Raw genomic sequence first — 22,414 nt, 5'->3', positions numbered from 1 at the left:
TGACTTTTAATAAGGACACTTACCTGTCCTAGTCGCCCGCGATGTCGGTCCCCTGGCGGCGATCGCTCGGTCCTGGCGCCTCCATCCTCCCTAAGGGAAACAGGCAGTGAAGCCTTATGGCTTCACTGCCCGTTTCCTACTGTGCATGCGCGACTCGCGCTACGCTTTGTAAATGGGCAGCTGCCTCCTGGGATACACAGTTCCCAGAAGGCAGCGCGCCCCATTCACCAGAAGACACCGCGACGGAGGACGAGGCAGAAGATACACCGCAGTGGAGGAAGAGGCAGAAGTGCTACTTCTGGATAGCAACCGCCCTTTCAGGTAAGTATACATTTTTTATTTTATTTTTTTAGATTTTTGGGCAAAAAAAAAAATAAGGGTGGAACTCCACTTTAATGAACTCTAGACATGATTGGGTGAAGTGATCAGCTTTGTGCGTAGAAACTTTTCATTGTTGTATAAACCTTATTTTTAATGTGTGTTTTTTAATTTATATTTTGAGATGGATAATATGGTCGTATTTATTACTTATACAAGTCATGCTCAACCAATTAAGGACCGCCTCCTGCACATATACGTCGGCAGAATGGCACAGCTGTTCACAAGCACGTACAGGTACGTCCTCTTTAAGTGCGCGGGCCGGTCTGAAGCTCTGTGACCGCGCGACCCGCGGACCCGATCGCCGCTGAAGAACGGGGAGAGCTGTATGTAAACACAGCTTCCCTGTTCTTCACTGTGGCGCCGTCATTGATCGTGTGTTCCCTTTTATAGGAAAACACAATCAATGACGTCACACCTACAGCCCCGCCCCCCTACAGTTAGAAACACAGATGAGGTCACACTTAACCCCTTCAGCGCCCCCTTGTGGTTAACTGCCAAACTGCAATTGTCATTTTCACAGTAAACAATGCATTTTTATAGCATACTTTTCGCTGTGAAAATGACAGTGGTCCCAAAAATGTGTCAAAATTGTCCGATGTGTCCGCCATAATGTCGCAGTCATGAAAAAAATCGCTGATCGCCGCCATTGGTAGTAAAAAAAAAAATAATAAAAATGCAATAAAACTATCCCCTATTTTGTAAACGCTATAAATTTGGCGCAAACCAGTCGATAAACGCTTATTGCGATTTTTTTTTTTTTTTTTTTTTTTTACCAAAAATATGTAGAAGAATACGTATCGGCCTAAACTGAGGATGAAACATTTTTTTTATATATTTTTGGGGGATATTTATTATAGCAAAAAGTAAAAAATATTACATTTTTTTTCAAAATTGTTGCTCTATTTTTGTTTATAGCACAAAAAATAAAAACTGCAGAGGTGATCAAATACCACCAAAAGAAAGCTCTATTTGTGGGGAAAAAAAGGACGCCAATTGTGTTTGAGAGCCACGTCGCACGACCGCGCAATTGTCAGTTAAAGCGACGCAGTGCCGAATCGCAAAAACTGGTCAGGTCCTTTAGCTGCCTAAAGGTCCGGGTCTTAAGTGGTTAAGAGTGTTGCACATTCGCTGAATTTGTCAGCTGATTGAGAATTATTGGTATAGTATGTGGCAAAAAAATGTTTTATATCATCCCGGGAGCAGAAGGGATGCTGCTTATATTTTGGGATACACGGCTACTGGCGGGAGAATTTTTTATAATTTAGTAAACCACAGTAACCAGGAACAATGTGAACCTTGCATTTAATATGTGCGGTGGTAGGTAAAACATTTTTTTACAGCACATGAGCACAAATGAGTAGGAAGGTTAACGCGTTTCACGCACAGCAGTGCTTAATCATGTCTGTCGCACATTCCCTCCTCATCCAGCCCTGCACAGTCTTCCTCATCACATTGGTCATCACGCATACATCGTCTCCAATCTTTTCCAGAATCTCTCTTAAAGATGTGCTGCTTCCTTACATATCTTTGTTGGAGTCATTGGGGTAGATTCAGGTACCTGTTACGGCGGCGTATCTCCAGATACGCCACCGTAATTTCAAATCTGCGTCGGCGTTTCGTTACGCCGATTCACAAAGGCAGTTACGCTGAAAAAATAGGCTTCCTCCCCCGACGTAACTTGATTGCGGCGGCGTAGAATTGTGTGCAATATCACTTTGGCCGCTAGGGGCGCTTCCGTTGTTGTCAGCGTAGAATATGCTAATTTCCTAGATACATCGATTCACAAACGTACGTGCGCCCGGCGTTCGTTTTTTACGTCGTTTGCGTTAAGGCTTTTTCGGCGTAAGGCTGGTCCTGCTATTAGGAGGCGCAGCCAATGTTAAGTATGGACGTCGTTCCCGCTTCGAAATTTTTATTATTTACGTCGTTTGCATAAGTCGTTCGCGAATAGGGCTGGACGTAATTTACGTTCACGTCGAAAACAATACGTCGTTACGCCATACTTGGAAGCAATGCACACTGGGATATGTACACGGATGGCGTCAGGTCATCATACATTTACATAAAACACGCCACGCCCCCCCTTCCACATTTGAATTACGCACGCTTACGCCGGCTCCATTTACAATACGCCGCCGCAACTTACGGAGCAAGTGCTTCGTGAATACAGCACTTTCTCCTGTATGTTACGGCGGCGTAGCGTAAATACGATATGTATCATTGCGCACCCCTACGTGAATCCACCCCATTGATGGAGCTGCTCCTGTCACACGGATAATCTGATCATCTGTGAACAGAAGTGATTTTCAGCATCCCATTTATACTGTAAATGTTGCTTTGTGCATTGTTTGTCCTTGCAGTGATATTCCATGTTTATTATATCATAGTGTCATGGTTATCCTCAGCTGAAGTAGCCAAAGGCCTGTTTGACAGCACGGTCCTGCAGTTGTCTACTCTCAAAAACCATGACGGTAGGGTTGCCACCTGTCCGGGATTCACCTGGATAGTCTGGGTTTTGAATTGCGTGTCCGGGTTTCAGCCCCCCCCTGAAACTCGGACATAATATTCAGAATGGGCTGTGGTTCATCAAGTATCACAACCGCCAAGTGCATAGGTGTTCTCATGGGCCCGACCCCCATACATGGACAAGAGAGGAGAGAGGGCTTGATGTGCTCCTCCTCCCACCCCTCTGTGTGCTCACCCACACTCCGATCCCCGGCGTTCTGTGCCGCAGGAAAGGGATGTGTGGGATGGAAGTTTGAAGCTCTGCAACCGGCTGATACATTGTGGATGAAATATGTTGATGCCTGAACCTTCATCCTCAGGTGAGTGAGCTCACCGTCCACTGTCGGTGGTCCGGTGTTTGGGTTTGGCTTGAAGAAAATGTGGCAACCCTACCTGACAGTCCTGTCAATGGATTACAACTGAGCCATGTGCCAGTTATATACAGATCCTTGGGAACGATTTTCGAGTTCTGAAATTGTCTTGCGATGTTCTTTGGCTTATGTCACCACAGAGCGCTAAAGTTCTTCTAAAATGAAGGGTCCATTGAAAGGATATGACATTACAGAGCTCTGAATTTCTTCTAAAATGAAGCGTCCATTGAGAGGATATGACATCACAGAACCCTGAAGTTCTAAAATAAAGCGTCCATTGAAAGGATATGACCTCATAGAACCCTGAAGTTCTAAAATGAAGCGTCCATTGAGAGGATATGACATCACAGAACCCTGAAGTTCTTCTAAAGAGAAGTGTCCATTGAGAGGATGTGACATCACAGAGCCCTAAAGTTCTAAAATGAAGCGTCCATTGAAAGGATATGACATCACAGAACCCCGAAGTTCTAAAATGAAGCATCCATTGAGAGGATATGACATCACAGAACCCTGAAGTTCTAAAATGAAGCGTCCATTGAGAGGATATGACATCACAGAACCCTGAAGTTCTAAAATGAAGCGTCCATTGAGAGGATATGACATCACAGAACCCTGAAGTTCTAAAATGAAGTGTCCATTGAGAGGATATGTCATCACAGAACCCTGAAGTTCTAAAATGAAGCGTCCATTGAGAGGATATGACATCACAGAACCCTGAAGTTCTAAAATGAAGCGTCCATTGCGAGGATATGACATCACAGAACCCTGAAGTTCTAAAATGAAGCGTCCATTGAGAGCATGTGACATCACAGAGCCCTAAAGTTCTAAAATGAAGCGTCCATTGAAAGGATATGACATCACAGAACCCTGAAGTTCTAAAGTGAAGTGTCCGTTGAGAGGATATGACATCACAGAACCCTGAAGTTCTAAAATGAAGCGTCCATTGAGAGGATATGACATCACGGAGCCCTGAAGTTCTAAAATGAAGCGTCCATTGAGAGGATATGACATCACAGAACCCTGAAGTTCTAAAATGAAGCGTCCATTGAGAGGATATGACATCACAGAACCCTGAAGTTCTTCTAAAGTGAAGCGTCCATTGAGAGGATATGACATCACAGAACCCTGAAGTTCTTTTAAAATGAAGCGTCCATTAAGGAGATATGACACCAGAGAGTCCTGTGGTTGTCCTCCTGACCCAGTTTGCTGGAGATTGCCCAATATTTGGTCCATATAGTCCCTTTCAGGCTGTCTAATATCTTCATGTGCTTGTAGGTTCTTCAGGTCTGGACTTTTCATCTTCCTCTTGGACATGACCTGCACCAGACACAGGAGTATTAGAGGTGGTAGGGGCACTTTGTGAGCTAATGAACCAAATATGACACTCACCGAGGCATTCACTGCAGCAGATTCTGTCTGGCTTCCTGCTGGCACTACATTCGGGGTCACTGCATTTCCATTTCTGTTTGTCACACTGGGGGACGCCATCCTGTCGAGAGACACATAGAGATCATAGCTAGTTCTGTAGAGCCACGTCCTTCTCTCCCATGTCCAAGCCAGACAACAACATTTCATTCACATACGTATTCATCATAAAACAAGATCAATAAAATACATTCTAAATATGACATATGGGGCAAGTACCCAAATCTCACCTTTTATTGTCTTTCTGTGGATACACTATATAACCAAAAGTATTAGGACGCCTGCCTTTACACGCACATGAAATTGAATGGCCCCCCCAGTCTTAGGCCGTAGGGTTCAATATTGAGTTGGCCCCGCCCTTTGCAGCTATAACAGCTTCAACTCTTCTGGGAAGGCCGTCCATAAGGTTTAGGAGTGTGTCTATGGGAATGTTTGACCATTCTTCCAAAAGCACATTTGTGAGGTCAGGCACTGATGTGGATGAGAAGGTGTAACGGTCACCACCAATTACGATTTCCATTCCATCAACCACGACAGCTTATCCGACAATCCAGGAGACAGGACCCATTGGATTTTCCCCAGAAATAACGAGACAGACAGCTCTGTTACTGGTTCCAAAATGAATGAATCTTTAATGGTTAGCTCTCAGGTTTTTATACAGTTACAAGCATGCTTCAGTAAGCACAGGGACAATGAAACTCTCCACCCCCAAAACATCACACAATGGGGCTTCATACACATTCTTTTAGATAGTGACATTCAGATGAGTTAATTATCCCCCAGACGTCCTGACTCCGACAATAAGCTATTCACCTGCATAATACACATTCCTATGTCGGACGTTCTGTCTCCGACAATAAGCTATTCACACCTGATACACAATACACAGACGTCTGACCTTTAGAGGGTGCTCAGTCACATTCCACACCTTATCATCAATAGCCTTTTCACACCATACAGTGTCATTAGCATCCACAATGAAAGCCAGACTCAATTAACACCTCAAAGTTAGACATCTGACCTTTACAGACTTAATCAGTACAATAGACACAAAACAGTATTGGCATCACACAATGGACAATGGAATATCTTAGGAGCCCGACTCAATTAACACCTCAACAGTCTATTGACCTGTTCATAAGGAACAACTTGTAATATTCTAAGATATCCTGCAAAACATGAATTATCATTACTGTCCCATCTCATGTAATCCGAGATATCAGTTCTCAGTCATCCTATGCCCCTATTGGACATAGGATGACCCTAGACCCAAGAGTCATTGGTGAAGCTGGCACAGGAGTACCCCACATCCTTCAGAAGTCTCTGGGTGTCACAGGCCATTCCGTTACAGAAGGCCTGGCTCGCAGTCTACTCTAATTCATCCCAAAGGTGTCCTATCGGGTTGAGGTCAGGACTCTGCGCAGGCCAGTCAAGTTTCTCCACCCCAAACTCGCTCATCCATGTGTTTATGGACCTTGCTTTGTGCACTGGTGTGCAGTCATGTTGGAACTGGAAGGGGCCGTCCCCAAACTGTTCTCACAAAGTTGAGAGCGTGAAATCGTCCAAAATGTCTTGGTACATTGACGCCTTAAGAGTTTCCTTCACTGGAACTAAGGAGCCAAGCCCAACCCCTTGGAAAGTAACCCCACACCATAATCCCCCCTCCACTAAATGATTTGGACCAGTGCACAAATCAAGGTCCATAAAGAAATAGATGAGCGAGTTTGGGGTGAAGTAACTTGACTGGCCTGCACAGAGTCCTGACCTCAACCTGATGGAACACCTTTGGGATGAATTAGAGTGGAGTTTGCGAGCCAGGCCTTCTTATCCAACATCAGTGCCCGGCCTCACAAATTTGTTTCTGGAAGAATGGTCAAACATTCCCATAGACACCCTCCTAAACCTTGTGGACAGCCTTTCCAGAAAGGTTAAACCTGTTATAGCTGCAAAGGGTGGAGCCAATTCAATATTGAACCCTACGGACTAAGGGCCAGATTCTTAGAGGAGATACGACGGCGTATCTCTGCGTCCGGCCGATCATATCTATGCGCCTGATTCTTAGAATCAGTTACGCATAGATATCTATTAGATCAGACAGGCGTAAGTCTCTTACGCAGTCGGATCGTAACTGCATATTTACGCTGGCCGCTAGGGACGTGTACGCTGATTTACGCATCGAAATATGTAAATCCGCTAGATACGCAAATTCACGAACGTACGCCCTGCCGACGCAGTAAAGTTGCGCCGTTTACGTTAGGCTTTTCCCGGCGTATAGTTACCCCTGCTATATGGTGGCGTAAGTGCAGCGTACCAATGTTAATTATGGCCGTCGTTCCCGCGGCGAAATTTGAAAATTTTACGTCGTTTGCGTAACTCGTCCGTGAATGGGGCTGGACGTAATTTACGTTCACGTCAAAACCAATAGGTCCTTGCGGCGTACTTTGGAGCAAAGCACACTGGGATATGTACACGGACGGCGCATGCGCCGTTCGTAAAAAACGTCAATCACTTCGGGTCACCAATCATTTACATAAAACACGCCCCCCTCATCTGAATTGGGCACGCTTACGCCGGCCCCATTTACGCTACACCGCCGTAACTTTAGGAGGCAAGTGCTTTGTGAATACAGCACCTGCCTCTCTGACTTACGGCGGCATAGCGTAAATACGATACGCTACGCCGCCTGAAAGATGCGCCGCCCTACCTGAATCTAGCTATAAGACTTGGATGCCATTTCTTTAGTATGGTGGGAAAAAAATGTGGTCACCAACCCCTCTGTGCTGAGAGAATGAGAAGGCCAACAGAACATCTAGGTGACCCATGATAAGTGCTTAAAGTGGATGTAAAGCCACTCTCATTCTTTCTAAACTACTGCCATAGTGCTGAGCTATAAGGATATACAACCACCTGCATGTATCCTTACCTGTTAAATGTCTCCCCTCTGTCTGTTATAAGAACTGAAAAACTGCAGATTCGGTGGGTGGATCTGTTGCCTGGAGCTCGGTGGGTGGAGTTGTGATGTCAGTAGACTCCCCGCCCACCTCTACACTCCCCTTGTCAACATGCATTTTTTCCTGTGTATTCCTTACACTAAATTCTGCTATGATCACTAACATCCAGTCAAAATCCAGAAAAGTAACCACATGACTTCAGAAAAGGAGTGGGGGTGGGAATTTAAAAATGCCTGTCTCCAGGCTACTGCACGAGATATGTAAATGACCTGTCACTCACAGCAAGGGGGCCGAACGGACTAAGGCCCAGATTCTCAAAGGGCTTATGACGGCACAACGCAATGTGCGCCGTCGTAAGTCCTAATCTGGGCCGTCGTAGCTATGCGACTGATTCTTAGAATCAGTTACGCATAGATATCCATTAGATCCGACAGGCGTAAGGCTCTTACGCTGTCGGATCTTAAATGCAATTTTTTTTTTCGCCGCTAGGTGTCCCCTCCGTCGTTTTCCCGATCGAGTATGCAAATTAGCAAAATACGCGAATTCCCGAACGTACGCGCGGTTGACGCAGTGAAGATACGACGTTTACGTTAGATTTGCGACGCGTAAAGTTGCCCCTGCTATATGAGGGGCAACCAATGTTAACCACTTAAGGACCACCGCATGTACATATACGTCCACAATATGGCACGTACAGGCACATGGGCGTATAGGTACGTCCTCGCCTATTAGCGGGTGGGGGGTCCGATCGGGACCCCCCCCGCTACATGCGGTGGTCGGGTCCGCTCGGGGAGCGATCCGGGACCACGGCGCGGCTATTTGTTTATAGCCGCTCCGTCGCGATCGCTCCCCGGAGCTGAAGAACGAGGAGAGCCGTGTGTAAACACGGCTTCCCCGTCCTTCACTATGGCGGCGCATCGATCGCGTCATTCCCTTTATAGGGAAGACACGATCGATGACGTCATTCCTACAGCCACACCCCCAAACAGTTGTAAACACATACTAGGTGCACCCTAACTCCTACAGCGCCACCTGTGGTTAACTCCCAAACTGCAACTGTCATTTTCACAATAAAGAATGCAATTTAAATGCATTTTTTGCTGTGAAAATGACAATGGTCCCAAAAATGTGTCAAAATTGTCCGAAGTGTCCGCCATAATGTCGCAGTCACGAAAAAAATTGCTGATCGCCGCCATTAGTAGTAAAAAAAAAATAAAAAATAAAAATGCAATAAAACTATCCCCTATTTTGTAAACACTATAAATTTTGCGCAAACCAATCGATAAAGGCTTATTGCGATTTTTTTTACTAAAAATAGGTAGAAGAATACGTATCGGCCTAAACTGAGGAAAAAAAATGTTTTTATATATGTTTTTGGGGGATATTTATTACAGCAAAAAGTAAAAAATATTGCTTTTTTTTCAAAATTGTCGCTCTATTTTTGTTTATAGCGCAAAAACAAAAAACCGCAGATGTGATCAAATACCACCAAAAGAAAGCTCTATTTGTGGGGAAAAAAGGACGCCAATTTTGTTTGGGAGCCACGTCGCACGACCGCGCAATTGTCTGTTAAAGCGACGCAGTCCCGAACTGTAAAAACACCTTGGGTCTTTAGGCTGCATATTGGTCCGGGGCTTAAGTGGTTAAGTATGGCCGTCGTTCCCGCGTCGAAATTTAAAAATTTGTTTGCGTAAGTCGTCCGTGAAGGGGGCTGGACGCCATTTACGTTCAAGTCGAAACCAATGACGTCCTTGCGACGTCATTTAGCGCAATGCACGTCGGGAAATTTTAGGGAGGGCGCATGCGCGGGAACGCGCCTAATTTAAATGATCCACGCCCCCTACCCGGATCATTTGAATTAGGCGGGCTTGTGCTGGGGGATTTACGCTACGCCGCCGCAACTTTACAGGCAAGTGCTTTGTGAATCGAGCACTTGCCCGTAAAACTTGCGGCGTAACGTAAATGAGATACGTTACGGCCCCGCAGAGATGCGGCGATCTACAAGAATCTGCCCCTAAGTTTTTTTCTCTGTAAGTCCTTTTTTATTTCACTAAACAATAAAAGAGGATTGCTCAGAGCTGGATTAACTCTGTGTGGCAAGACTGGGCACAGATGATAGGAAATCTTATACTCTACATCAGGGGGCAGGGATGGACAGGCCATAGGGACTACAGGGAGTTTCCCGGTGGGCCGATGGCTCAGTGGGCCGTTTTAAAAAAAAACATTTTTTTTTAAACGGAGACTCTCTCAGACCCCCCCCTGTCTCTCAGACCCCCCCTGTCTCTCAGACCCCCCTGTCTCTCAGTCCCCCCTCTGTCTCTCAGTCCCCCCCCCCCCCCGTCTCTCAGTCCCCCCCTCTTTTAGCCCCCTCCACTATCTCTCAGATCCCCCTCTATCTCTCAGATCCCGCTCTATCTCTCAGACCCCCCTCTGTCTCTCTGACCCCTCTCTCTGACTGTCTCTCTGACCCCCCTCTATCTCTCAGACCCCCCTCTATCTCTCAGATCCCCCTCTATCTCTCAGATCCCCCTCTATCTCTCAGATCCCGCTCTATCTCTCAGACCCCCCTCTGTCTCTCTGACCCCCCCCTCTGTCTCTCAGCTCCCCTGTCTCTCAGCTCCCCCCTCTGTCTCTCAGCTTCCTCCTCTATCTCATTCACTCCCTAACACTTAGGCTGCTTTCACACTGGGTCGGGCATTGACGGTAAAACACTGCTAGTTTTAGCAGCACTTTACTGTCGTTTTAGCTGCACTATTCGGCGTCTAGCAGGTGCTTTTAACCCCCGTTAGCAGGCAAATTCAAGGTTAAATGCGCCCGTGTAGCGCTGCTGCCGAAGTGCTTTGCAGGCGCTTCAGCAGCAGTTGCCATTCATTTCAATGGGCAGGAGCGGTTTGTACGCTGCTCTTCCACTGCCCCAAAGATGCTGCTTGGAGGACGCCCTGGCAGCGCCCCAGTGTGAAAGCACCCAGGCTTTCACACTGGGACTGCAGCGGAGGCGTTTTTCAGGCGCTATTTTTATTGAACTAAAGTGGGCCGGTCTGGATGAAGTCCAGGGCCAAATTTTTGTCCCAGTCCAGCCCTGTCAGGGGGTCTCCAAACTGCGGCCCGAGGGCCAGATGTGGCCCTTTGCTAGCTTCTACCCGGACCTTGGGGCACTATTACTTCCACTGATATGAGGCACTATTTTTCCAACTGACCGCTACAATGGGGCACTCTTTCTTCCAGTGATACCAATGATGGGATACTATTCCTCCTATTAATAGGGGCACTACCCCTCCTATTGATCACCAATCCTGAGGCCATATTTATTCTCAATGATGCCAACATTTTTAGGAGTCCCTCCGGCCCTCCTAAAGTCTAAAGGACAATAAACTGGCCCTTTTGTTTAAAAAGTTTAGAGATCCCTGCTCTACATTGTGACATAAAAATAAATAAATTGGGGTTTACATTCACTTTAAGGGCCCCCCATTCAGGCCGTCAAGGTCCGATGAGTTGGATGCTGCTGACTAGTGAGGGTGCAGACTGAGGAAAGGGTCCGTCCAGACCCGAAGCAGAATGTAAGAAATAGGAAGAGATATCCAGACCGCTGCACACCTCACCCGGGCCAATTGGTTAGCAGGTAAAAGCAGCCTCAGCTTGATACATCCAGACCACGACACCAACATGTTTCGCCCTGCCCCTGGGGCTTAATCATGTAGGATCTACATGATTGAGCCCTGGGGACGGGGCGAAACATGTTGGAGTTGTGGTCTGGATGTATCAAGCTGAGGCTGCTTTTACCTGCTAAACCACTCTGCTCGGGCGAAGTGTGTGGCCGCCGGGCTATCCCTTCCTATTTCTGACAGAATTTCTAGGTATGGAGGAGCATGTAACACTCCTATTCTACCCGCGTCACAGGGTTGGTGCTTCCAGTGGCGTCACTAGGGTTGGTGTCACCCGGTGCGGTAAAACATGGTGTCACAGGGCAAGTTAGGGTGGCATTGGGCAGGTTGGGGTGGTATAGGGCAAGTTATGGTGGCATAGGGCAGATTGGGGTGGCACAGGGCAAGTTGGGGTGGCATGGGAAAGTTTTGGGTGGTACAGAGCAGGCTGTGGTGGCACAGGGCAGGCTGGGTGGTACAGGGCTGTTTGTGGGGGTACAGGGCAGGCTGGGGTGGCACAGGGCAGGCTGTGGTGGCACAGGGCTGTTTGTGGGGGTACAGGGCAGGCTGGGGTGGTATAGGGCTGTTTGGGGTGGTACAGGGCAGGCTGGGGTGGTATAGGGCTGTTTGGGGTGGCACAGGGCAGGCTGGGGTGGTACAGGGCAGGTTGGGGTGATACAGGGCAGGCTGGGGTGGCACAGAGCAGGCTGGGGTGGTACAGGGCAGGTTGGGGTGATACAGGGCAGGCTGGGGTGGCACAGAGCAGGCTGGGGTGTTACAGGGCAGGCTGGGATTGCACAGGGCAGGCTGGGCATGTCAGCTAAAAAAAAAAAAAACGGGATGGTGTCACCTCTCTAGCGGGTGTCACCCGGTGCGGACCGCACCCCCCTAGCAACGCCTCTGGGTGCTTCCTAATGGCCAGTCAGCACTCTCACCTCTGTGTAAGCTCTAAATGATGACTTTCGGCTTATAAAGTGTTACTTCTCTTTGCTTGTGGCCGAAGGGAGTGGCAGGGAAGCAAACGTAATGCGTCTTGGTACTGCTGAGGAGGGCAAGGAGTTGGGTGACTCCGTTCCTTAGCCCTTTATGGCAAAGTATCCTTATGTCTATCCATCTCCCACACGTCATGCTGTTTCTACTTACCAGGCAGATGCAGGTCACACACGGCACCATGCCATGTTTTTCGACCGCTGGATGCCAGCGCTCGTTGTTTGAATACAAGTGACCCATCACTTTGCATTTGCGCGGCTCATCAGACTGCATTGTGTCTGCCAGCTCTGCAGGGTTCTGCTCCTCCTCTGCATAGGAGAGGAAAGGATATTCGTGTTATGAAGAGGAGACATTAATATGGTTAGGGGTCAATTAGTGATTTTTTCCATTTTTATGTTTATACGTGTCAGGAAAACCGAGGTCATGCCCGTGGCTCAAAGAAATGCGCATGTACGCAGAATGGTCCACAGAACTCGGCACAGAATTGGGCCGCATCTACACGAGCGTGAGTGTGTGAGCATGAGCGCTGCTTGTGCTCATGAGGGTGAGCGTGCATGTTTGGATGGACTTTGGCGCCCAGTGGTCTATTTAACCGATTAACCCCCGGACCATGTTGCTGCCCAAAGACCAGAGCACTTTTTTGCGATTCGGCACTGCGTCGCTTTAACTGACAATTGCGCGGTCGTGCGACGTGGCTCCCAAACAAAATTGGCGTCCTTTTTTCCCCACAAATAGAGATTTCTTTTGGTGGTATTTGATCACCTCTGCGGTTTTTAGTTTTTGCGCTATAAACAAAAATAGAGTGACAATTTTGAAAAAAATGAATATTTTTTACTTTTTACCATAATGAAATATCGCCCAAAAATATCTAAAACATATTTTTTCCTCAGTTTAGGCCGATACGTATTCTTCTACATATTTTTCGTTAAAAAAAAATCACAATAAGGGTTTATTGATTGGTTTGCGCAAAAGTTATAGCGTTTACAAAATAGGGGTATTTTTATGGCATTTTTATTAATATTTATTTTTTTACTAGTAATGGCGGCAATCAACGTTTTTTTTTTCGGTACTGCAACATTATGGCGAACACTTCGGACACTTTTGACACATTTTTGGGACCATTGGCATTTTTATAGCAATCAGTGCTATAAAAATGCATTGGATTACTATAAAAATGCCACTGGCAGTGAAGGGGTTAACACTAAGGGGGCGGGGAAGGGGTTAAGTATGCCTGGGTGTGTTCTAACTGTAGGGGGGTGTGTCCTCACTAGGGGAAATGACTGATCTTCTGTTCATACATTGTATGAACAGAAGATCAGCATTTCTCCCCCTGACAGGTCCCCGCTCTGTAACGAGCGATCGTGTGTGCCCGGCGGCGATCACGCCCCCGCCGGGCATGGGAGTCGGGGGCGAGCGGGGGGCCTGCGAGAGAGCCAACGTTATATTACATGCTCTCGCGCAGGGGAGCCGACTTGCCGCCGTAAAACGACGGTCGGCAAGCAGTTAAAGCGCTACGTGGTCGTCAGTTCCTTCTGCCTGTAACCTGATCCTGTGTGTTTATATGCTTATTCTGACCTGCCATTTGTTGTCCCTGCTTGTTCCTGTACCCTTGTTGCTGATTCTGGCTTGTGATTTGACCTTGCCTCCTGCCTGCTGTTCCGGTGCCTCCTTTGCTCGCCCGATACTGACCTCGGCCCGGCTCTAACTCCACTTCTGGTTCCTGATTCTGTACTCCTGCTGCCCGGTTGTTGCCAACTACTTCCCAACTGGGCCAAGCCTGACATTTCTCTCCTACATGTACATTTTTTTATTAATTTTGCTAAAAAATCTTTTAGAATCCCCGCAACTTTATATGTATTTTTTTAGTAGGCAATTTAAAGTGTTACATAGTTAGGTTGAAAAAAGACAAGTCCATCTAGTTCAACAATAAAAAACAAAAAGAAAAAAAAAAATATCGTACAATTCCATATACCCAATTCTATAACCACAGTTGATCCAGAGGAAGGCAAAAAACAGCAGAGCATGTGATCCAATTTGCTACAGCAGGGAAAAAATTCCTTCCTGATCCCCCGAGAGGCAATCAGATTTTCCCCGAATCAACGTTACCTATAAATGTCAGTACTCAGTTATATTCTGTACATTTAGGAAAGTATCCAGACCTTCCCTAAAGCAATCTACTGATCTGGGCCAGAACCACCTCTGGAGGGAGTCTGTTCCACATTTTCACAGCTCTTACTGTGAAGAAACCTTTCCGTATTTGCAGGTGAAATCTCTTTTCCTCTCGACATAAAGAGTGCCCCCTTGTCTTTTGTGTTGACCGTAAAGTGAATAACTCAACACCAATTCATTATATGGACCCCTTATATATTTGTACATGTTGATCATATCCCCCCTTAACCACTTGAGACCCAGAGGACGTCCCAGGACATCCTCGGCTTTGTGCGGTGATATCTGAATGATGCCTGCAGCTGCAGGCATCATTCAGATATCTCTGTCTTCAGCCGGCGATTCTGTGCACCAGAAGAACGGTTCGGCCACTCGATCGTCCTTCTAGGCAGCGGGAGGGGACGTCCCCCTCCCGCCGCGATCCGGTGCTTCTCCGGGCTCTCCCGTGCCATCGGGGGCCCAGAGAGCGAATCGGCCGGCGCTCATGGTTAGGAAGCATAGAGATGACTGGTCACCTGACGGTCACAGTCATCTCCATGACCGTCGGAGGACCGGGCGCGACGTTATGACGTCACGCCCGGTACCCGAAAGTAAACAAAGCCGCTGTCGGCATGTAATCGGTGATTTTTTTTTCACCGATTTCATGCTTGTAAGCCTGTAGGAGAGATGTGGGGTCTTATTGACCCCACATCTCTCCATAAAGAGGACCTGTCACAGTGATTCATATTACAAGGGATGTTTACATTCCTTGTAATAGGAATAAAAGTGATCAAAATTTTTTTTTTTTTAAAAAAGTGTAAAAATAAAAAAATTAAGTAAAAAAATAATAAAATAAAATGATAAAAAAAAAAATTGAAAACGCCCCTGTCCCGGTCGCTCGCATGCAGAAGCGAACGCGCATGCAAGTCCCGCCCACATATGTAAACACCGTTCAAACCCCACATGTGAGGTATCATCGCGTGCGTTAGAGCGTGTGCAACAATTCTAGCACTAGACCTACTCTGTAACTCAAAAATAGTAACCTGTAAAAAAAATTAAAGCGTCGCCTATGGAGATTTTTAAGTTTGGCACCATTCCATGAGTGTGCGCAATTTTAAAGCGTGACATGTTGGGTATCTATTTACTCAGCGTAACATCATCTTTCACATTATACAAAAAAAAAAATTATTGTGCAAATACCGTGCAAGAAAAAAAGTTGCAATGACTGACATTTTATTCCCTAGGGTGTCTGCTAAAAAAAAAATATAATGTTTGGGGGTTCTGATTAATTTTCTAGCAAAAAAATTGTGATTTTTACATAAAGGAGAAAAGTGCCAAAATAGGCCCGGTAACAAAGTGGTTAATCTCTTCTCAAATTCAGTTCCTCTAATCTTTCCTCATAGCTGAGCTCCTCCATGCCTCTTATCGGTTTGGTTGCCCTTCTCTGCACTTTCTCCAGTTCCCCGATATCCTTTTTGAGAACTGGGGCCCAAAACTGAACTGCATATTCCAGATGAGGTCTTACTAATGATTTGTACAGGGGGGGGGGGGGCAAAATGATATCTCTCTCTCTCTGGAGTCCATAACTCTCTTATACAAGAAAGGACTTTGCTCTCTTTGGAAACTGCAGCTTGACATTGCATGTTATTATTGAGCTTATGATCTACCAAAACCCCCAGATCCTTCTCCACTACAGATCCCCCCAGTTGTACTCCCCCCTAGTCTGTATGATGCACAGTCAAGAAGTGGTTTAAATTATTATTTTTTTGTGTCTGCACACAATCACTTGAGCTGTGCACTTGTTTTTCAAGTAAACAATTGAATGCCACAGGATTCCCAGAGCACTCTGGGTTATCTAAGTAAACAGCATAGCACTAGTTCTCTTCCAGGCAGGATACGTCTGATAGAAATCTTGGACAAAGCTGAGGGGAGGGGGTTGAATCACTGCTCTAACTCATTGACCTGAGTGTGTATAGCTCAGTTTGAGCTGTTGAGCTCAGTAATGAATAGGAGATAAGCAGAGTTTTGAAAATATGTGAAAACTAGCTGAGAGCGGCGCCTGCTAGGTGGATAGAAGAATATAATCAGTGCCGGCCCAAGACATTGTGCTGCCTGGGACCAAGAATGAAATGCTGCCCCCCCCCCCCCCCAGAAAAAAAATCACGCCAACCAAAAGGCCCCCACATTCATTATTTTATATCATGATAACTAAAGGGGACCCGTCATGGCTCTATACATGTATAGGAGTATAAAGAGGACCTGTCATGGCTCTATACATGTATATAGAGGACCTGTCACGGCTCTATACATGTATAGGAGTATAAAGAGGACCTGTCATGGCTCTATACATGTATAGGAGTATAAAGAGGACCTGTCATGGCTCTATACATGTATATAGAGGACCTGTCACGGCTCTATACATGTATATAGAGGACCTGTCATTACTCTTTACATGTAAAGGAATATAAAGAGGACCTGTCATGGCTCTATAAATGTATATAGGACTATAAAGAGTACTTGACATGGCTCTATACATGTACAAAGGAGTATAACAAGGGCCTGTCATGGCTCTATAGATGTAGAAAGAGAACCTGTCATGGCTCTATACATGTATAAAGAAGTATAAAGAGGACCTGTCATGGCTCTATACATGTATACAGAGGACCTGTCGAGACTCTTTACATGTAAAGGAATATCAAGAGGACCTGTCATGGCTCTATAGATGTATAAAGAGGGCCTGTCATGGCTCTATACATGCATATAGGCATATGAAAAGCACCTGCCATGGCTTTATACATGTATCCAGGAGTATAAAGGGACCTGTGAATTGCCGGCGGCCACAATGTCTTTTGCGCAAACTAATCAATGTACGCTAATTGTGGTTTTTTTTTTTGTACCAAAAATATGTAGAAGAATACATATTGGCCTAAACTGAAGAAAATAGTTTATTTTTCTCAATTTTGGGGATATTTATTATAGCAAAAAGTTAAAAAAATATATATATTTATAGCACAAAAAATAAAAACCGCAGAGGTGATCAAATATCACCAAAAGAAAGCTCTATTTGTGGGAAAAAATGGACATCAATTTTATTTGGGTGGCGGAACGGGCTGGCGGGCATCAGTATGCTGCCCCCCTAAAAGTGCTGCCTGGTACCCATGGTACCACCCGGTCCCATCATAGGGCCGGCCCTGAATATAATGCTATACTGGACCTAGGCGAGTATTTAACACTCTGCCTCACTTTTAAACTGCCTTAGGGCCTGTGCGGATGGGCTTTTGTTTGGTCACCCCAGAACCACTTCTCTCCTTACACAGATCTATAGGATTGCATCGCAGCTTGATGCAGATCAGAAGGAGGCCAAATGCACCCGTCAATGAATTATGAATGAGCACAAAAGCATTTCAAGCCAATGTCACCAACGCACTGTATTTGCCACCAAGCAAAGTCCCTTTAAATTACTACTTCCTATCACCTGGACATTTTTTGCAGCAGTCCATCGGGTTGGAACGGATTGGATTGGCACAAGAAAGATGTGGGCAGGTCCGTCGCACACAGTGCAGGTCTTGTGAGGACGTCTAATACAAAGAGAGATGGGTAAAGTCAGAGCCGGGGGTGAGCTGGTGGGACATCAAGGGTGGAAGGAACGTGGCGAATCTTACTTTGCACGAACAAGTTGCGCATAAAACTAGACCAAAAGGTTCAATCCACGGATGCCATCGCGTGCCAGCGGACCTCCATTCCCCATTGAAGTAACACCCTGTGGTAGAGAGGATGAGGTGCTGAGATACCAAATGGTAAGTGAGGAACATTACAGGGGGGCAAGGAAAGTTTCCTACCTTCACTTTTAGGTCTTCTGTGGTTCCTCACCAGGATCTCTTTCTTCTCTGAAATGAATAAAGCAAAATGTTGATACAAGGTGTTGGAGATAATGAAATTGATCTCTATTCAAGTGTAATGGAATACTGACATATGCCATTGGGGCAAACAGACTGCAGATTTGGACATGTAGGGCCAGATTCACATAGAATCCGCGGCGGCGTAGCGTAAGCCATTTACACTACGCCACCGCAACTTACTGGAGCAAGTGCCGTATTCTCAAAGCACTTGCTCCGTAATTTGCGGCGGCGTAGTGTAAATGGCCCGGCGTAAGGGCGCGTGATTCAAAGGGGGCGGCTTGTATGTAAATTAAGCGCGCCCCCGCGCCGATCGAACTGCGCAATCGCCGGCCGAAAAAATAGCCCAGTGCGCATGCTCCAACTCACGTTGGAAAACGTCAATGAAGCCGACGTGAGCGTCATTTCCGCAAATCCCTATTCGCGAACGACGTAAAAAATTCAAATTTTGTCGCGGGAACGACGGCCATACTTAACATTGGCTGCGCCTCATAGAAGCAGGGGTAACTATACGCCGGGAAAACCCTTACGTAAACGGCGTAAATTGACTGCGTCGGGCCGCGTACGTTTTGTGAATTGGCGTATCTCGCCGATTTACATATTCTCGCCGATTTACATATTCTCGCCGTAAATCAGCGAGAACGCCCCCAGCGGCCATTTTAAAATTGCAGTTAAGATCCGACGGTGTAACACAGTTACACCTGTCGGATCTTAGGCATATCTATGCGTAACTATGAATCAGTTGCATAGATACGACCGACGCAACTCTGAGATACGACGGTGTATCAGGAGATACTATGTATCTCTATGTGAATCTGGCCCGTAGATGTAATCAAGCTTTGATTTCCTACATGTTGTTCAGGTAGATCTCAACCTCTGAAAAGTGTTCTACCCCTGCTCTAGATGAAGCTGGCCCCATTTCAGTGGCGGACCGTACATTGCGACAATGCCCCCCCCCCACACACACACCTTCACAGCCCCCCCTATCCATGTGCCCGTCCCCTTTCAGTACGCCGGGCACATGAATTCCTATGGTGGGGGGTATGTTTTTTGAAGCACCTGATTAGAGCCAGAAGGGCTTCAAAATAGGGTGGGATTAGGGCGCAGAGAGTGCGCCCCGATCCTATCCAATTGTGTGGCCATAGCGAATGAATTTTCAGTATTTTTACACTACAGTTACTCCCCGCCAATCAGGAGGCAGGCCAGTGACCTGTTTCCTGATTGGACAAAGCGCCAGGCGATCCTATTGGATGCCTAGCACTGTGGAAAAGGAGACACGCTGGAGCCGGACCCGCCGCTGCCCGGAGGACACAGCAGGAGAGGAGGACATAGCCCGCCTCTGGCTGACAGTGCCGTGAGCCTCGCGGCCGCCCCTGGGCCGGGGGGGGGGGGGGGAGGATCAGTCCCGCCGCTCCAGAAGAAAAGCCCACCGGCTACCACTGCCCCATTTCCTTTTGGAAACATATAGGTAGATTCACAAAGAGTTAGACCGGCTTATCTACAGATAAGCCGACCTAACTCAGAATCTAAGCCGACCTATGTTTAAGTGTATTCTCTAACAGAGATACACTTAAACATATCTAAGATAGGCTGGCTTGCGCCGTTCTATCTTAGATTGCAATGTTTCTTTTGACCGCTAGATGGTCGCTTCCATTGCGGCCGGCGTAGATTATGTAAATGAGGGGATACGCCGATTCACAACCGAACGCAAACGTACGCCAGGCCTACGCCGTCGAATTACGTTGTTTCCGTAAGGGATAGGCCGCCTAAAGTTAGAGCTATGCTCTAGTGGCCTAGCCAATGTTAAGTATGGCCGCCGTTCCCGCCGCATATTTCGAAATGTTAACGTCGTTTGGGTAAGTCGTCCGCGAATCGGGAGTTACGTCGTTTACGTCCGCGTCAAAATCAATAGGCCCGTACGGCCTACTTAGCCGCAAAGCACACTGGGAAATGTAGTCGCCCGGCGCATGCGCAGTGTAAAAAAACGTCAAAAAACGTGAGGTCAAGCCTCATTTCCATACTACACGCCCCACTCCCAGTCATTTGAATTAGGCGCCCTTACGCACGCTAGTTTTAGGCTACGCCGCTGAAAATTAGCAGGTAAGTGGTTTAAGAATCACTACTAGCCTAAATAATTTACGGCGGTGTAGCCTAAAAAGACTAGGCTAGGCCAACCTAAAGTTAGTCCTCTGTACGTGAATCTACCTAAAAGTATCCAAACCGTCTTGCAGACAGCAGCATAACTTGCATGTATTAAGTATCTTGTACTGTGTCCTTTAACCACTTAAGCCCCGGACCATATTGCTGCCTAAAGACCCAAGGGGTTTTTACAGTTCGGGACTGCGTCGCTTTAACAGACAATTGCGCGGTTGTGCGACGTGGCTCCCAAACAAAATTGGCGTCCTTTTTTCCCCACAAATAGAGCTTTCTTTTGGTGGTATTTGATCACCTCTGCGGTTTTTATTTTTTGCGCTATAAACAAAAATAGAGCGACAATTTTGAAAAAAATGCAATATTTTTTACTTTTTGCTGTAATAAATATCCCCCAAAAACATATATAAAAATTTTTTTTTTCATCAGTTTAGGCCGATACGTATTCTTCTACCTATTTTTGGTAAAAAAAATCGCAATAATCGTTTATCGGTTGGTTTTCGCAAAATTTATAGCGTTTACAAAATAGGGGATATTTTTTTTTTTTTTTTTTTTTTTTTACTACTAATGGTGGCGATCAGCGTTTTTTTTCGTGACTGCGACATTATGGCGGACACTTCGGACAATTTTGACACATTTTTGGGACAATTGTCATTTTCACAGCAAAAAATGCATTTAAATTACATTGTTTATTGTGAAAATGACAGTTGCAGTTTGGGAGTTAACCACAGGGGGCGCTGTAGGAGTTAGGGTTTACTTTGTGTGTGTTTACTAGTGTAGGGGGGTGTGGCTGTAGGAATGACGTCATCGATCGTGTCTTCCCTATAAAAGGAATGACGCGATCGTTGCGCCGACACAGTGAAGCACGCGGAAGCCGCGTGTACACGCGGCTCTCCCCGTTCTTCAGCTCCGGGGAGCGATCGCGACGGCGCGGCTAAAAACAAATAGCCGCGCCGTCGTCCCGGATCGCTCCCCGAGCGGACCCGACCTCCGCATGTACCGGGGGGGGTCCCGATCGGACCCCCCACCCACGTCTAGCAGAGGACGTACAGGAACGTACATGTGCCTGTCCGTGCCATTCTGCTGACGTATATGTACATGAGGAGGTCGGGAAGTGGTTAATGAGTGAAGGAGAAAACTTTGGGCCAGATTCACAAAAGGGATACGCCGTCGTATCTCTGTTTCTATCTATGCGGCTGATTCATAGAATCAGTTACGCATAGATATCCCTAAGATCCGACAGGTGTAATAGTTTTACACTGTCGGATCTTAGGATGCAGTACCGCGGCCGCCGCTGGGGGGAGTTTACGTCGTAAACCAGCGTCGGGTATGCAAATTAGCAGTTACGGCGATCCACTAAACTTTTTCCCGTCGTTACGTCGCCGCAAGTGTTAGTTTTCCGTCGCAAAGATAGGGCACCTTTTACAAAGTGTAAAATTACTACACCATGTAAAAGTATACCCGTCTTTCCCGCGTCGCTTTGAATTTTTTTTTGAAATTTTTTTTTTCACGTCGCGATTCACAAAACAGCAGGTGAGGTTATGGCTTCTATGTGAAGCTAGCCTCATGTCATAATTTATTTTATAAACTTAGGGCCAGATTCAGATACAATGGCGTATCTTTAGTTGGGCGTAGCGTATCCTATTTACGCTACGCCGCCGCAACTTAGACAGGCAAGTGCAGTATTCACAAAGCACTTGCTCCGTAAGTTGCGGCGGCGTAGCGTAAATGGGCCGGCATAAGCCCGCCTAATTCAAAGTAGGCTGGTAGGGGGCGTGTTGTATGGAAATGAATCGTGACCCCACGTAAATGACGCGCCTAACGAACGGCGCATGCGCGCGCATGCTCAGTATCACGTCGAATTTTCTCCGTAAATTACGCCGGCTCAATGCTTAGTCGACGTGAACGTAACCTACGCCCATCCCCATTCACGTACGACTTACGCAAACGACGTAAAA

At 46.6% G+C, this 22,414-nt stretch overlaps 1 protein-coding gene across 3 annotated transcripts; it reads right to left on the bottom strand.

Moving 5' to 3' along the window:
- Nucleotides 1–2,601: 2,601 nt before the first annotated feature.
- LOC120938070 (chordin-like) lies at nucleotides 2,602–18,250 on the bottom strand. Of its 3 annotated transcripts, XM_040351752.1 has the most exons (5): nucleotides 18,072–18,250; nucleotides 17,885–17,987; nucleotides 12,418–12,572; nucleotides 4,647–4,746; nucleotides 2,602–4,574 (listed from the first exon to the last, which is right to left on the bottom strand). In XM_040351752.1, the coding sequence occupies exons 1-5, from the start codon at nucleotides 18,219–18,221 to the stop codon at nucleotides 4,519–4,521; spliced, it is 564 nt and encodes a 187-aa protein (XP_040207686.1). In that variant the 5' UTR covers nucleotides 18,222–18,250; the 3' UTR covers nucleotides 2,602–4,518. The 3 variants fall into 3 exon arrangements, with proteins under 3 accessions (XP_040207686.1, XP_040207685.1, XP_040207684.1); XM_040351751.1 differs by lacking the exons at nucleotides 17,885–17,987; nucleotides 18,072–18,250 and having other exon boundaries at nucleotides 12,418–12,616; XM_040351750.1 differs by lacking the exons at nucleotides 12,418–12,572; nucleotides 17,885–17,987; nucleotides 18,072–18,250 and having other exon boundaries at nucleotides 4,647–5,004.
- Between the last annotated feature and the right edge of the window lie 4,164 nt (nucleotides 18,251–22,414).

The sequence above is a fragment of the Rana temporaria genome, chromosome 4 (genome assembly GCF_905171775.1).
Source record: "Rana temporaria chromosome 4, aRanTem1.1, whole genome shotgun sequence".
NCBI lineage: Eukaryota > Metazoa > Chordata > Amphibia > Anura > Ranidae > Rana > Rana temporaria.
This window is presented reverse-complemented; position numbering and strand designations above follow the sequence as displayed.

What these genes read in the sequence shown, in the direction of transcription:
- LOC120938070 (XM_040351750.1), bottom strand. Translation starts at nt 4,832, where the DNA reads ATGAAATGTTGTTGTCTGGCTTGGACATGGGAGAGAAGGACGTGGCTC. An exon ending in CTGCTGCAGTGAATGCCTCG is followed by an intron (nt 4,575 to 4,646) that starts GTGAGTGTCATA and finishes TGTCTGGTGCAG; the next exon opens with GTCATGTCCAAGAGGAAGAT.